The sequence below is a fragment of the Pteropus alecto genome, unplaced genomic scaffold, assembly GCF_000325575.1.
Source record: "Pteropus alecto unplaced genomic scaffold, ASM32557v1 scaffold12, whole genome shotgun sequence".
Classification (NCBI taxonomy): Eukaryota; Metazoa; Chordata; class Mammalia; order Chiroptera; family Pteropodidae; genus Pteropus; species Pteropus alecto.
Window position 1 is genome coordinate 9,133,143 of NW_006432669.1, and position 17,206 is coordinate 9,150,348.

At 35.3% G+C, this 17,206-nt stretch overlaps 1 protein-coding gene across 1 annotated transcript; it reads right to left on the reverse strand.

Annotated features, from left to right (window-relative positions):
- On the reverse strand, nt 1-8,593 carry MMP7 (matrix metallopeptidase 7). The gene is made up of 6 exons (XM_006907511.3): nt 8,431-8,593; nt 5,671-5,897; nt 5,437-5,585; nt 4,003-4,131; nt 2,394-2,555; nt 1-288 (listed from the first exon to the last, which is right to left on the reverse strand). The coding sequence occupies exons 1-6, from the start codon at nt 8,536-8,538 to the stop codon at nt 272-274; spliced, it is 792 nt and encodes a 263-aa protein (XP_006907573.1). The 5' UTR covers nt 8,539-8,593; the 3' UTR covers nt 1-271.
- Between the last annotated feature and the right edge of the window lie 8,613 nt (nt 8,594-17,206).

The following is a 17,206-nucleotide window of genomic DNA, read 5'->3' on the forward strand; positions in this document are numbered from 1 at the left end:
TAAATCATTTTACCATGAAATAAAAACTTTATTTGAGTGTTTAGTATTCATTGACATCTCTTAAGTGTAAGTTGCTTGAGGAGAGACACAATTGTGCCATAAAGGAGCTTATCCCTACGGAGAGACATGCAGAAACCAATTACAATATGAGGAAGAATAAAATAAGTGCTAAATGGAGTGCAAAAACAGTGTTCATTAGTTCTAGTTGGGGAATAATAATATAGAATCCAATGAATCCAATGAACGTGTGTTCTCTCTGATTTGTAATTCTTCAATCACTCCTCTCCCCTGTTAAGAGAGAAAATAAAAACATTTTGACATGGTGTAAAATATAGAAAAACTATCCTAAGACTATAAAAACATAAGAAATGTCACAGTATGTATAATTCACCCAGCCCAGTTATCTGTGCCTGGGACAAAGTTTCTGAAGAACAGCCTCCAAAGGCTAAGAAGGCGGTATTATATAGTGTGTGGGCCCGAAGGTCAGGTATCTGCATCCTGTCTGCCATTTTACCAGCTGTATGACCCTGGACAAATTACTAACGAGCCTCTTTCAGTGTTAGAGTACCAATCTGTAAAATGAGGATAATAATAACCTATTAGATTGTTGGATTAAAGGAGCTAATGCATATTAAGTGCTTGGCACAATGTAAAAACTTGATACATTTTAGCTATTATTTTTATTATTCTGAAAAGAACATTGGGAATTTTATGTGATTGAGTTTAATCACATTCTTTTAAATTTATATTTTCTCTTCATCACTTCTTGGGTTAATGAACTCCCTGAATTAAAAACCTACATAATTAAATCTTACTTTCATTTGTCCAGAAGTTACCTCTTTCCGGCTTTGACTAGGAGCCCCTCAATGTCTGATATGTAAGGATTTAGAGCACCAGTCTGTTTTCTTCTAGTCTGCCTCAGAGCCTTTTTAAGTCCGTTTCTAATTTTCTTAAGGTTCTAAGATAGTTATGCATGCCATATAGTATTCCATACGTCCCATAGTTTTATATAAGAAGAGGTACTATTTTCTGTTTTGTTGGTGATAATTTTATCAACACCTTTCAGTGTTTTGTGAGCTTTTCTTTGACAGTAGTAGCTCTTTGAGTCAGAACTTTAAAGTACGATTACATTGTATTTTCCAGAATGTGCTTACTGAAATGCTATTCTATGAGGGCTTAATGAATGTTCCATTAAAAGGACTATAATTTAGGAAGCACTGAGTTAAAAAAGTTTATTAGGTATTTTTAAATATCTTATGTACCTGAAATACACTAGGTAGTGTTTTCTGAACTTGTTTCTCCATAGCATCTTGATTTTGGGAATTGTTTTGTAGAACCAGTGTTCTGGGAACACAGCCTGGGAAATGCCAATAGATAGTAATTTCTAAGTACAACTCGCAGCTTAAATCCATTATGCTACGTGAATAATTTACCCCAAAGGACATTCTTATGTGGAAGTCCTTTTATTGCTCCTTTGATCATTCAAAGAGTCTTAGGTGATTTTTTTGCAGTGTATTATTTATCATCTGGATATTTTGCTGGAAAGGTTTCATTATATCTGTTGACTTAATGATATTTTGTATTCTCCTTTCCAAATTGCTTTTAAAAGCTTACTAAGTAGTGATAGGTAGAGATATGTAGCAGAAAGTATACGAAATCCCACAGGCCTGGTATGGGAGCATTGTTCAAGCACTCAGAAGCCACATGACCTTGAGCGATTCATTTAGCCTCTTCGAATCATACTATTCTCTTTGTCTAGAGACATGGCTTTTATCCTTGTCCCTTCATTTCTTTCTCATATTACTATTTCTGATTGGCTTGATCAGGCAAATACAAAGTCAGCTTATTCTTTTAAACTGAATTTGAATTTTGACTAAAACAAAAAAGTGTAGGTTGGGACATAGAATATTTACAAGCATCATGACCAGTAGTTACTGTCAATGATTAACCACTTTCTTTACACATATCCACAAAGAGGAAAAATTAGGTCACTTTTAGTCAACTAGGACAGAATCCCTGGGAGTGGGCAGCTAAGGAGAAAGGCGTTGTGTCCCTCAGTCCATCCCCACAGGGAAGACTCTTCTATAGTATCTAAACTGAACAAGAAAAAAACTGAATGATAGCTTGACAAAAAAACAAAATTTGATAATGTCATTTTCATGATTTCACCAAATGATACTATATTACTGAGAACTTAAAATCAATATCCTCATAGTATAAAATAGCCTGGATAAATTTTGAGTATCTAATGTCTCAAATTTTTCCCCTCAGTAGGCTTTTAGGTATAAGTTCCAGTGTGTCTTTCCAAGTAAATACCCATTTCTCAGTCTTTCTCGTTCAAGCCTACTCTCAGACAATGTGAAATCCTCCATATTTGAAATCATAAATATTACCATATAATTTCTGAATTTCTTTGATGTCATCTTGTGAAAGTTTGAAATCCTTGGAATCTTTATCTCCATAGGTTGGATACATCACAGCATTAGGATCAGACGAATGACCAAGACCCAAAGAATGTCCAAGTTCATGAGTTGCAGTATATAGGAAGTTAATTCCTATAACCAAAGAGTAACATACGGTAACTATAAAAATAACTATAGGTATAAAATAAAATATAACATAACATGATACATAATATATAATAAAAAATAAAATAGCTATACATTACCTAACTGTTCAAATCCTCCAGTTTACTTGTTTCTAGGCCATCGTAGGGGGAGGGTTTAGAAGGAAAATTGGAATAGTACTGTTTTATTCTCATCACCACTTCTTTTTTCTATTTAAAGTAATGTTTTTCTGCCTATTTGCTTTTTATATAATTACTCGGCAGTATTCTATAGTGGACAGCAAAGGCTTTAGCGGTATTAAGATCTAGGTTTGAAATGTAGCTCCTCTACTTACTAGCTGAATGACTCTGGACACATTAACTGATAGTGCTGAGTCTCATTTCCTCATCTGTTAAAAAGAGATAATAATTCCTCCCTTGTAGCTTTGTCATAATAGAATTTCCCAATATTTGGAAAAATGATAGCTATTCAATAAATTATAGTGACTGGATAGCAGGAGGAAGGTGGCTTTGAGAAAGCAGGACTGAAAGGCAGGATCTCCAGGCAATGCTGGGTTTTGCTTTTGATTCATTAAATTGTATTACATATATGCCTTCCTCTCCCTCAGACTCGTAGAAAGGCTTTGCAAATAAGGGGGAAGGTGAGAGACAGAGTTCCAGTTGTGGTGCATTAGATTGCCTTAAGTCTATCTTAAATGGAAAGGAAGGAGAATGAAAAAGAAATGCAAAGTGTGAAATGGAGACAATATCATAATTTTACACAGGTTAGGTTTTCACAGCAAAGCATCACAATGGTGGTGAATTCCCACTGTCAAAAAGGTACTAATTTCCTTTTCAGGATCAGTTAGTAGCCATTTTTTTTTTAAGAACTGTCTCCAATTAGAATTATTTGGAGATAAGACAGAGTTTATTTTACAAATCAGAATTATATATAATTCTTAAATATCATAGTTGCTGTTCTTCTTTCTCCTTCAATTAAAAAACTTAAATTTCTGAGAAACATAAAGAAATAACTATAATTTATTGAATTATTAATATAGTGCAAGCACTGTGCTAAGCACTGTATAAGCATTGTCTCATTTAATTCAAACAACAATCCTGTGAGGTGGGATTTACTTACAGTCCTATTTTATAAATGAGGAAACTGAGGCTCAGAGAAGTTGACTAAGTTGCCCAAAGACACATAGCGAGTCACTGTAGGGGTACAGCAAAGTGAACCCATCGTTGCACAACTCCATAGCCTGAGCTTCCATCTTCTATATATATAGCATTATGAGCATATTGAATTAAATTATGCATTTAAAGCACATAGTGATGGGCAGTTAGCAGGGGCTCAGTAATTATTACTAATCAAAGAAATTATCAAATTAAAGTTAGTATAAGAAGTTTGAGATTTGAAAAGGATGTGGAGTAGAAAGAGAGATGGGATGCTGTACCTATACTGCTACCATCAGTCCAGCGTTCATCCTCGTCGAAGTGGGCATCTCCTCCTAGGCCTGGTCCAGGTAAAAAGGCATGAGCCAGTGTATTTCCCGGTCCATCAAATGGGTAGGAGTCCCCGTGAGCTGATAGAAAATAAAGTGGTTGCCATTAGTGACTGAATTTATGTCCAGTCATTTCATCTTTAAGTTTATATAATCATTGAGGCTAGAAAGATGAGTCTAGTCCAAGGAGTTAACACTGTTGTTATTAGCAGCCAGCTGCATACACAGAGTGGTTTGAGTGTTTATTTGTCACAGCATTTTTTCTTTCACAGATTCACTGCTCATCACTGATAACCACCATATATTGAAAGCTTACTGGATACGGGACTTAAAATATGTTCACATCTAACTTACAGTTGCATCTAAGTGTTATATTCACTTTGCTTGGCTGATGGTGGCAGGATAGAGAATGAGTGTGAGAACTGCATTCAGCAAAAAGTAGCATTTAGTATAATTTTTCTTAAAAATCTAGCTTATTCTTTGTGAGTATAGTAGAAGTCTCTTGGAGAACCATACTCAAGATGTCTTAAATGGATTTGAATAGCATTTATGATTGTGATGCAGAGCTACTTATTTTCAAATTGGTATTTGGCCATATCCAGTTTATCTAGTTCTTGAAAAATATAGAATACCACAATCAGTGCTTTCTTTAACATTTTCTTCGGCGTTGTCAGTATTATGGCTGAAGTTCAATTTCAACTAAATTCACAACACCTAGGCATTTCAATATTAGAACAGACCAAAAAGATCAATATTTTTCTCTAAATTTGTACCACGGAACACTAGTAATTAATAGCAGTTTATGTATAATGGTTATATCTCCTTAAGCCCTTTATTATGAAAGTTCTCTATTTTCTCCTTTTTTTTCTTTTTTTCTTTTTTTTTTTAACTACATAAGCTGTGTTGGTAACAGTCCACAGGGCTGTCTTCCTTCTTGGGGACCACTTAAAGCTTTTAGAACTTGTAACTCCTTACCTCGGTTTACTGTTGATGTTAGATAGATTTTAAACCATCCCATAAATGTGTGTGTGTTGGCAAGCTTTTTCCGTAAAGAAGATAATATTTAGGATTTGTGGGCTTGGTGGTCTGTCACAATCACTAAACTTTGCCATCGTGGCCCCAGTGCAGTCATACACAATAGGTAAATGAAGGTTCATGGCTGCGTCCTAATAAATATTTATTTACAGAAACAGATGGCAGACTGGATTTCACTCATGGGCCATACATAGTTTGCCTCAGCTAAAAAGTGGCTCTAAATTAATGGACTAGAAAAAGTGCAGACAATGCCAAAATCATTAAAGAGATTAAATTCTGAAAAGAAAAGGGCACCGATACAAACAACAAGCAAAATAACACACAGGATTAGCTTACAAGAATCTTCCTTACCTCCTCTTGCAAAGCCAATCATGATATCAGCAATTCCCCATCTAATTCTCTTGAAGTGCAGTGGGATCTCTTTGCTCCACATTTCGAAGGCCTTTTCCACTAGTTGATTCACTTGGAAATGTGATAAATCTCGAGTATATGATATGATCCTGGTAGCGAAAAAGAAAACAATGTTTGACCTCTTAGGAAAAGGGATTTACTGTTTTTGCCAAAATGAGCCAAAGCAAAACTAACCTGTAGGTGACTACTTTGGAAGTCCATTTTGGGCTCTCTGGGAATAGTGAGTATTCTGCAACATCTGGCATTCCACATCTGGGCTTCTGCATTATTTCTATGATGCGGGAGTTTAACATTCCAGTTATAGGGAGGCGAAAGAATTTTTGCATTTCCTTGAGTTTGGCTTCTAAACTGTTGGCACCCCTTGTTTTTGAGTCAGATGGGTAAAATCTCTTGAGATAGCCCTATTGGAAAGAGAGTAATTGATCTGTAATTCTTGTTTGTTGTCTTCGTTACTCTCGGAAGTCTGTACATCTTTGCCTCTAATTCCTGTGGACTCATATAATGATTTGAAGACATAATAGTTACATCATTACCAAGTAAAATAAGTGTGCATTGTAAAAACAGTCATGGGGATGTGAAACACAGCATAGGGAACATAGTCAATAATATCGTAATAACTATATATGGTGTCAGATGGATACTAGACTTATGGGGGTAATCACTTTGTAAGGTACATAAATGTCCAGTCACTATGTTGTACACGTGAAACTAATATAATATTTTATAACAACTGTAATTAAAAATTAAAAAAATTAAAAATTAAAAATAAGTATTTATTAATGAGAAGAAAATTTAATATTAATAATGAAGCATTGCAATTCCATTTCATGAGCAAAAAATAGAGTCCTTTTTTTTTTTATCCCATTAAATGTTCTGAGGAGAAACCAACTGTACACTTTATATAACACAGACTCGTCTGTAATAGCCAATCAAGAAAAGTGACTAGCGTGTCCTCAAGGGGCACAATTGAGACCTTCTCTTGCGTCAGAGACCCTGCAGGGAGCTCTGAAGTCACTCAGTCCCTTCTAAGACTCTCTGGAGATCTGGTCACAGCTAATGTTAAAGGGTGTTAAAATTTTAGTCCTGGGAAAGAATATTAGGAAGTTATTTAGTTTAATGTACATATTCTCCAGGTGAAGAAATCAAAGCTCATAGCAAATAAAAGATTTGCCCAGGGTTATATATTAAATTAGCAGAATTGGCCCCAAGTTTCCTGACTGCTGGGCCTGTGCTCTTTATACTGTTAAATCTCCAGTAAACCCCGCTTGTGAGGCTGGAGGATAAAGCAGGTCTGCCAGGTGAAATCCATGCTCAATTAAGCCCCTGGGAGTTTCTTAAAGGGCCTAGAGTCTGATTCTGAGGATAGCTGCTGTACTAAATAGGAAAAAATTTGAAAAGTGAATAAAATAACAGCAGTGAATAAAATAACAACAGCCTCACAAAGACTTTTATTAAGCACTTACTAATGGCAGGGACTATACTAGAAGCTTTACATACTTGTCACATTTAAACCTCATAACTACCCTGTGAAGGAGTTATGTTGTTATTCCTATTTTACATACAAAGAATAATGGGTTCAGAGAAAGAAAAAAACTTGTACAAAGCCATTCCATGAGTAACTGAAGGAGTCAGTATTTGAACTCTGATTCCAAAGCCCACTTCATTAGAAAAATGTAAAGATATATAATGCATGAAGTATTGTCAATTTGAACATTAACTCTCTCATTGGCTGTCTAATTTGAAATGGTTACTTGTCTCAGAACCTCTCAGGGGTATGCAATTTATGTAAGTAAACTTATTAATATTATGCTTTCTCTTTCTGTTATCAACGATAATATTTCCTGCTTCTGGTGAAACCTAGCTAACTTCTCTCTTGTTTATTGGCAACCTTCAGGCTAAGTAAAGAGATTCAATATTCTTGCAAGTGTACTTCTGGAGAATCCACTAGGTGGTACCATATGAAATTCATTGTTTTGGAGGTATAAAAACATATGGTTCAATCTAACATATTACTGGGACTTTTAAAAGTCAAAGTTAATGTGAAGTAAAACCTGACTTTTCTTATGCTGAAAACTTAAATTTATAAACAATACTTAGAATTAACCATTCCATTATTTTATAAAATAATTATTTACATCAATAAGTGCTTATGAAGTAGTATGTTGGAGAAAACATAATTCTTGAACCGAAAAACTTATCCTTGACCCCTTTCAAAACTCATCCTTGATTCTTCGCTATTAACAAGTATGCGAATCAATTTAACTTTGGTTTCTTCTTTTTCCCAGGATGGAGCTAAGGATTAAAGGACATAAGGTATATGGAGTACTTTGATATTGTTATATACAAGATATTTGATATTGTTCTTACTTCATTCATTCACTAGAATAATCCTATGATATATAAAACACATAGTATTATTACTTCTACGAGACATGAGAAAACAAAGTCAAAAGTTCATGCCTTGCCCATCATCATACCTGTAAGTGGGAGAGCTATAACGCCTACCCTTATTTTCTGATTTCAAGTCTCTCCATTACAAGTAGTCCTCATTATAAGAGATCTGCTCTTTATGAAAAGAATCCCAAGTTACAATAGATAGTAACTTCAATTTATTGCATATAAACAATGTTTTAGGTACTGTATTAAGGGCTTCACCACACCCTCATTTGGTCGATGTCATTATAATATCCAACATCCAAATTAGAAAACTGAAGCTTAGAGAAATTTAATAACATTCCTATGTTCATCTACTTAGTGAGTGGAGGAGTTGGGACTTGAACCCGGTCTAGGGAGGCTCTAAAGCCTGTTCTTAATAGTTGCTTGATTAAAACATATATTGCCTTTATAATAAAAAATTTACCAGAATTGAAAAAGTCACTTCCCGATGCTGATGGTGAGACCATGGAGCCCCAAATGAGTGGGCCAGTGACATACCTGAGCCTGTTCCCACTGTGGCTCACTCATGCCTCCTGCCTCCGGGGGAAGTGGCAGAGCCAGGCTGCTGGGCAGCAGGCACACTGCGCACAGCACGGCCAGCTGCATAGCTGCGGTCCAGGGATTTTCTTGGACCTATTGTTGGTTTGATGTTTTCTGCCAGAGGCTGGAGAGATTTATATAGCTTCTCAGCCCTGAATGTAAAAATAGGTGACTCATTAGAATGTTTTCTTTCTTTTTAGTATCTACAGAACTTTCAAAGTGTGTGTTATTTTTCATTAATGACAACGAGGAAGTATTTTGTTCTTATTGGCAGGAAGCACACAATGTGTTTGTCTTTGGATTATTTCTCTTGTCTGCTGTATAAATTTAATCCATGAGAAAATACATTTTATTTGCCAGAATCAAACTGCTACTCAGACATATCATCTTAATTTAAAATTTTGGGGGACACCATTTAGGACACAATTGTACCACAAATCTTAAAAGATTTTTTTAAAAATTGAAATGCATAGAAAAGTACATAAAATATACAAATAATCAAATAATTATTAAATGAACATTTTATAAGGTCATCAAAGTCAAGAAACAGAACATTGCCAGCATCCTGTGATTCGTCATAGGAGAAATGATGGCAGGATGGCAGACAGAAGAATGCTGTGCCATGACTGTGTCAGTGGCCACCGTAGAGCCCGTGCCCCATTCCCTCGCCTTCCAGGTAACTCAGTGGAGCACTGAGAATTCCCTTCTTTAGGTCTCCTTTTAATCAGATTATTTCTTTTCTTAATGGTCAACATTACTTTGGATTTCTCTTGAATTATATGAAAAAATAACAAACAAAATCTTTAAGCACAGGCTTGGCAGTTCATCAACTGCATGTACTATGCTTTACATTCTATAGAAACAAGTTTCTCTAAAGCTAGACTTTCGACTTAGAAATCATTTTATTCAATCTTTCTCTTCCAATCACCCTGACTTTGGTTGCTAACCAGGCACTGATAGGGCTGGCTTGATCCTTGATATACATAATGATTACTCTACATGTAGCAGTTAAGTTCCACAATCTAGAGATTCTAGTCCAACTACTTCATTTGTACCAAAGATGAAATTGAAGCTAAGGTGGCAGAATTAATTTATTTCCCCGAGGTCATACAACTAGTTAATAATAGCCCTGACTCCCAGTCTAGTGCTTTTTCTAATACATTACACTGCATATTTACTGCGTCATTATACATTTCTTGGGAGAGCACCATGGCTTTTGACTATAATGCCTTATTGGAAACACTCCAAATATGCTGGACCTAAAAAACTTAGTTATTCAGCTATCTTCTAAACCATCTGATGTTTGAGTGCTTTGTGTTAGCAAAGGTAAAATTTCCAGATTATTAATTAAATTTTCTCTCTTTACATAGATGCTTTATTTCTGTGTAGTTATAGTTCTACTATACTTGAGGATCTGATACCTTTATCAGTATCTGGTATGTAACAGATATACAATAAATGTTTATAGAATAAATGAATATTTATGAATTTGTATCAGCTAATTCGGAAATTATACGAATATGAGCTTTTCTGTGATCTTTGCTTTGAATTAAAGTTCAAAGGTGTTCCTTAGATTTCACATTTTATATTTTTGTTTATTTTTAGTAATTCAAAAGCACTAGACATTACAAATATTTTAAATAAATTTCAGTAACTCTTTTGAATATTCACTTTTAGATAGGGAGAAAGAAGTTTTCTCTTGTTTTGTTCATCTAAATTGTAATTAGTGAAAAAGAAAAAAAACAGGAGAGATCACGTCCCAGTTCCTGTCTTTAGAAATTTATGCTCTGGAGCTGGGATATAGGGGGATACTCTTAAAACAATGTGACAAATGCTTGTAATACACGATGCTAGCAAGAAGAAGGGAACAGTTAATCCTTTCTATGAGAATTGAGGAATGATTTATATAAGAGACGATATTGTAGCTGGATTTTGGAGAGTAACTAGGAATTCCCTTGGGATACACCAGTATAAAAAGAGTAGGTGAGAAGAGAAGAGCATGGACAGAGAAGAATGATTAGTCAGTGTTGCTGCGGGGTGAGTGGCTAGAAAAGCAGGTTGGGGTCAGATTATGAAGACTCAGCCTTGTATGCCAGGGAATTCGGATTTTATCCTAAAAGGTGTCAAAGAATTTTAAAGGAAGACAGTAGCATCATCATATTTGTAATGTTGTAAGAAAATGTCAGTGGCTGCTGCCTTTGAGTGCTGTTATTTTCTGAAGATGGATAGTGGAAGGACAGATGACTCTCTGTAGAGGGATATCAGAGAAGCAGAAAGATCAAGAGCAAGAAAAAACAGGTGAGAGAGGGAGGATGAGGCCTTAAATTAAGGCTGACTGGAGGCGTAGAAAAGAGGAAGGAAATTCAAATCTATATAGAAGGTAGGATTGATAAAAACAAAACAAAACAAAAACTTAGGAGCTGATTGTTTGCATGAGTGAGAAAGAGAAATAAATATGGTCTAAGTATAATGGACTTAGTGGACAAGGCTTATGGGAGAAGAAAGGAGAAGTAAATTTTCAAGGGAAACAGGGATTTGGTTGTGATTAAACAATGACATCAGTTTTGGATATCGATTTTGGATATTTTCAGCTAGAAAATCAGATCTGGAGCTCATGAGAGCTATCTGCCCTATAGGTATAGGTCATGAGGAACTTATTTCTAAAGAAGGAAAATCAGGTTTTTTATTGTGGTAAAATATGCATAATATAAAATTTATCATTTTAAACATTTGAAGTGTACAGATCAGTTTCATTAAGTACATTCTCAGTGTTGTGCAACCATCACCAATGTCTATTTCAGAACTTTTTCATCATCCCAAACAGAAACTCTGTACCCATCAATCAGTAACTCTTTCTTTCCTCCTCCCCCTAGCCCTTGATAATCTCTATTCTAGATCTCATCTCTATGAATTTGACTATTCTAGGTACTTCATACAAGTGTATTCATATAATAGTTGTCCTTTTGAGTGTGGCTTATTTTACTTCGCATAATGTTTTCAAGATTCATCCATGTTGGAGCATGTATTAGAGCTTCTTTCTTTCTTTTTTTTATGATATAGGATATATTACATTTTGTTTACCCACTTATCTGTCAGTGGATACTTGGGTTGTTTTTCTCTTCTGGTGATTGTGAATAGTTGTGTAATGATCATTGATGTATAAGTATCTGTTTGAGTCTGTTTTCAATTATTTTGGGTGTATACCTATGAGTGGGATTGCTGGGTTATATAGTAACTCTAGGTTTAACTTGTAAACTGTTTTCTACAGAGGCTATACCATTTCACATTCCTACCAGCAATATATGAGGATTTAAATTTCTCCATATCCTTGTCAACATTTGTTATTTTCCGTGTTAAAAATTAAAAAAAAGATTATAACCATTTTAGTAGGTGTGAAATGATATCTCACTATGGTTTTGATTTGTATTTCTAATGACTAATGAATGATGTTGAGCATCTTTTCATGTGCTGTTGTCCATTTGTAACCCTTCTTTGGAGAAATGTCTATTTAAAGTGTTTTGCCCATATTTTTAATTGGATCTTTTTGTTGTAGGAGTTTTTTATAAATACTCTAAATATTAAACCCTTAACAGATATATGATTTATAAATATTTTCTCCCTTTCTGTAGGTTATCTTTTAATTTTATTGATATTGTCCTTTGATGCATAAAAGTTTCTCATTTCAATGAAGTCTAATTTCTTTTTTCTTTGGTTGCTCATACCTTTGGTGTTATAGCTAAGAATCCACTGCCAAGTTCAAAGGTTAATACCTATGTCTTTTTCTAAGAGATTTATGATTTTAGCTCTTCTATTTAGGTCATTGATTTGCATGCTTTATTTTTGATAGCTTTTCTTTTTATACCTTTGATTTTCCTCACTGTAGTGTGATTTTCTGCTTTAGTGGTCTGACCATGCTGACTTAACTTGTTATCATATTAAAGGGAGTCATTCAGCCCAGTTCGGTTTACTTCTTTGTCATGATGGCAAAATACTTAACCTCCCTGTGATTCAGATTCCTTATCTGAAAAACAGAGATAGTACCTTTCTTTTTAGGTTATAGTGAGGATTAAATGAGAAGATTAAGTGTACAAAAGACTTAGCAGTGTTTTTAAAACATGGTAAGAATTCTATAAATGCTAGCTAATATCATCGTCATTGTCATTATATGCTAGGATTTTTTATGTATTGTAGCGATCTTTTTCTTTTACCTCTATAAGCCTAGCATGGTGATCATATAATTAACTATAAAAGAAAACAGGAGGTTTAAGTGGTTTCGTTCCAATAATTTTATTGATCTTATTGATGCTGATAATGCCAATGTTTTCTGAAAACAAAGAAGTAAATATTTAAATAACCAACCAAAGAAGTCTTATCATAGATGCGACTGACTTTTTAAACAAGAAAAGCATTTTTGGTGTTTGTCAATAAAATCTCTGGGTGGATAGTATGAACACCAGAATATATCTGCAGAAGGAAAAAAAAAAATCGAAATAGAGTAAATCAGATGTTAGGGCAAATACACAACTTTAATTTTAAATGCATGGAAACATTTCACATTCAGGTGAAAATGGGTTTATACGGAGGAAAGAAAAGCAGTGGAATACCTTAGAATGTAACTGATAAAATGAAGGACCCTCCCACTACATCTGTGTGAGAAGCAACCAGACAAAGTGACATCTAAGCCTGTTCTAAGTAGACGGTGAGCTGTTGCAGCAATGTTGCCTCTCAGTACACTGCCACTGCCCTGAAGCCCATGCATCAGCTAATGGAAGGAAAATTCTAGAATTGAAAAAGTGAAGGAGGAAGGAGGAACCAGAGAGAAGGGAAGTGAGAGAAAGTGAGAGAGAGGGTGATCTGAATGACTAGAGCCTTTGTTCAGGTTCCATTCTTTATACTTCCTTCCTCCACTACCGAGGGAGAAAGCAAACAAAACCATTTACTCTTCCTCTTTGTCTGTTTCTTACTTTCCCCTCAGACCCTAACATGTAAAGATCTGAACCTTGCTTAACCACACCTATCTCCTCTGCTTGCAAGAGGAAGGGCAGGGAAACTTTTAAACAAAGCTAGACCTTTTTTTCCAGCAGTGCCAATATTTATAAGTGATATCTCAGAAAAGGCAGTGATTATCCTTGATTATCCAGCCCAACCCTGAAGGAGGATATAACTTTGTATGCTTGATCTCCACTGGATGAACTTGGAAGCAGTAGCTCTGTATAATAGATTCGACTGGAGAGTAGGGGATAATGGAAGGAGAGTTACAGCCCAGTGCTGTACAGTGGATAATGTAAAATTTAGCCATAAGCTTTCCTGTTCTTAAAAAAAACTCTCTCACTAACTAGATCTTCTGCTTCCTGCCCTGTTGCTGGGCCTTTTCTATTCCTACCGGCTTCCAAACCTAAACTTTTATGTTATTATTTATCTAAAATTAGGGGCATCTTAGTATACTCCAGGTTGTCTCCTTATAGCCCAAGCTTTCAGGGCCTCCCTTTCCATCACCAAGTGACTCGTCAAGGTATTTTTTTCTGAATAAAGACAATTATTTCTCTAAAGGAACTCTATGCCGATAGGTAAAACAAGAACTTAGCTCCTCAGCTACATCAGATATAACATAAACTATACTTAGAATGTCTGTAAAGATAATTCATATTTATGACTATATTTATTTTTATGATTAAAATAGAAGCAAGTAATTTACCACAGATTGTGTCTATAATTGCAATGGCAAAACTTACTCTGAATATAATTTTTGGTGGGAATATTTTTGGCTTTCAATGAACTACTCTGGGAATATTTGCCCTATTCTGTCCCCTCTTCTTCCATGTTTAGATTGACATTGAAATTAATCAGATTGATACTTATTGCCAGAATAGTTATTGGGACACGCTACCAAACACCATGCTATTTATTGTGGTGTTTTATATCCATAGCTTCAAGTGGTTTGCAAAACTGAAATTGGCAATAATTTTTGAAGAAAGCCAAGTATCTTAGGGCTTAGGATGACCCCAGCAGGAGGAAGTATGGCAACACCCACCTCTCTGAATCAGCCTGCCTCTGGTTACTCTGTTCATAGGGAAGTGCCTGGGTTCTGGGTGGACCACACCCTCTGATTCTTTTGAGACCAGATCTGTGGCTCACAGAGGGTGGCGCTCTCACTGTTTTCCCATGTGGTTAGGGCTAAGGGTATTTGCTTAAGTCGAGATTCAGATTGAAGCCAGTTCCATGATCAACTTGGGGCTTATCCTACCCCTCCAGTTTGTTGTCACTACCTCTATTGTCTTCAATTTCTGAACTCCCCAATGCTTGTTTTTCCTTCATCAACTTTTGGGATTTTATATAGGTCATCAATGTGATCTTTAAGTTCCATCAGTGGCCCCAAAGTTAGTGCATTTTAATCTCATGTCTATGAGAACAGTCACTTTCCTATTCAGGAAATTCCAGATATCAGTGAATAAGTAAGGGTCATTTTTGATGAAAGAAAGACCTTCCTCCCTGCTCCTGCCTCCATCGCATGTTCCCTACTTTGGACCTTTATCACCTGGAAAGAGTTTTGTCACTAGTTCTTTATTGACTCTGTCTTTTTCAAAGGTCTTTATTCAGGTACCCTTGGGGGTTCTAAAGTTGTTGTCTAAAGTAGCTCACCATAGGTAGGGAAATGTCTTTGATATCTTATATTTTATTTTATACCTGATTATTTAATTACATGTTTGCCCAGCTTCCATAGACTACTGCTAGACTTATGAACTTATCTATTAGTATTTCTCAAAAATATAGATAAAAGACATTGGCAAATGTTACATGGAAACATGCTATGGCAAAATAATTTTGGGAAATAATGTGTTAAAACAATGTAACAGTTTTGCTATCATAGGAAGTCTTAGAGCCTTCAATATGCAAATGTATATTCTGAATCTGTGATTTCAGATTTTTTTTTTTTTTTTTTGATTTCTCAAACCTATTTGAGCAAGGATCCTCTTTTACTACTTAAGCATTTCCAAGACACCAGATTTTGTCGAAGACAGTTTGGGAAAGGGTGAAGGTTTTCTGTTGACCAGGGCTATTTCTCTTTTTCCCAGTTTTCACGAGCTAAATCCCCATTGAGGGTAGAGTATTACTCCTTCCACTTTACTTGGTCAGCAGCTTTCCTTCGTTTTTTTTCTTTCTTCTTGCCATCTGAAGTCATCAAGTCTTCTCAAAAATTTCCTTAGTGTTTTGCCATTTTGGATTTCACTAGTTTTTGCACTAATGTCTTTTTCTGTTCCACGGTCCGATCCTGTATACCAAATTGCATTTTGTATCCTTTTTTTTTTTCTTTAATCAGCAAATAAGCAAAAGAAGAAAGCTAACTATATGAGCCAATTTCATAACAATATCAAATTTCTCAGAGACTTTTTTCATAAGGCACATTGGCCTAACTCTAAACCGTCAGAGTTTGTACCTACCAGGTTCTCCTCCTTAGTTTCCAGTGATACCAGTATAATTTTCAGTTTTTAAATCGGGGCAGTATTAAACACAAAATCTAACATTTAAAAAGAAATTTTTTTTTAAAATTTGAATGATGATAACATTCTAATTGAATGTAATTCTTGTAATTATATTCCCCTTAAAAGGTTTGTTATTAATAACAGCTACTGTGTGTTGAGTACCTATTACTATTTAGTAAGTGTTTTACATGTGATTTTTACATGTGATTTTGCTGTTAATCATCATATCAGTGCTGAAAGATACTCATAGTGTAAGTATGTTACTTTTTTTGCTTGGCAATTTTCCTTTTGTGAACTGCTCCTGTTCAGCCTTAGTAATTCTTCATGTGCTTTGACTGGCCTCCACACCCCTCACCAGGGGCTAATACAATTAGTCCAGGAGTGGGCAGATGACCCCAGAAGTACAAGTAAGAAGCCTTTTCTGGGTTTGATATAGGTAATTGCTAAGAGAGAATCCTATTCTTTTTTTGTGGGGGGAATGTGAGCTATAAGAACAATGGAAGCCTGGAGCATCTAGTGGCTATCTTGCTACCACATGGAGAAAACTTGTCTTAGAATAAAACTAAGCAGAGGTCTTCAGATTTTCAATCATAGCATTTGATTTCTTGGTTTCAACCAGAGCTGAAGGGATTCCAACTACTTGGATTTCCCAATTAAGCAGGCCAATAGAATTCTCCACATATTTGTTTGTTTGTTTTTGATAGTTATTGTTTGGGTTGGTTTTCTGACTCTTTCAACCAAGTAATTCAGGAAGGTATTATTATCTCTATTTTACCTTCAAAGTTATATAGGTAATAAGTGGTAGAGCTGGGATTTGAATCCAGTCCTGCCTCTCTGTTAAACCCATAGTCCTTTCAATATTCTATGCTCCCTCTCATTTATTAATTCAGATATTTATTCATTCATTCTACAGACACATATTGTATTTGTCTCATGCCAGGCACTGTACTAGGTTCTAGGGTTAGAGAGACACATGATAGATCTCTAATACTAGGTTTTGGTGTTATTGTGATAATCATGGTTGTTAATAATGGATAGATAATACAGTAGTTTCACCAACTAAATTACCATCTGGTATGATTCTCTCTCTGCCCTGATCCCAGTATGGTTATGAAAAGTTACCTAATCATGGTGTGGTGGCTGTGACAGGGGCACACAGTGAGAGACAAAGGATAGAAATTCTCCAAACCCATTCTCACTATCTTGGTTATGGGTCTTATTATCCCTCATTTGTGTGTTTGCATGAGTTTTTT

Coding starts and splice junctions, on each gene's coding strand:
- MMP7 (XM_006907511.3), bottom strand. CDS start 8,538: ATGCAGCTGGCCGTGCTGTGCGCAGTGTGCCTGCTGCCCAGCAGCCTG. Junction 4,132..5,436: donor GATTGGCTTTGCAAGAGGAG/GTAAGGAAGATT, acceptor ATTTTCTATCAG/CTCACGGGGACTCCTACCCA. Junction 2,556..4,002: donor GACTGATGGTAGCAGTATAG/GTACAGCATCCC, acceptor CTTTGGTTATAG/GAATTAACTTCCTATATACT.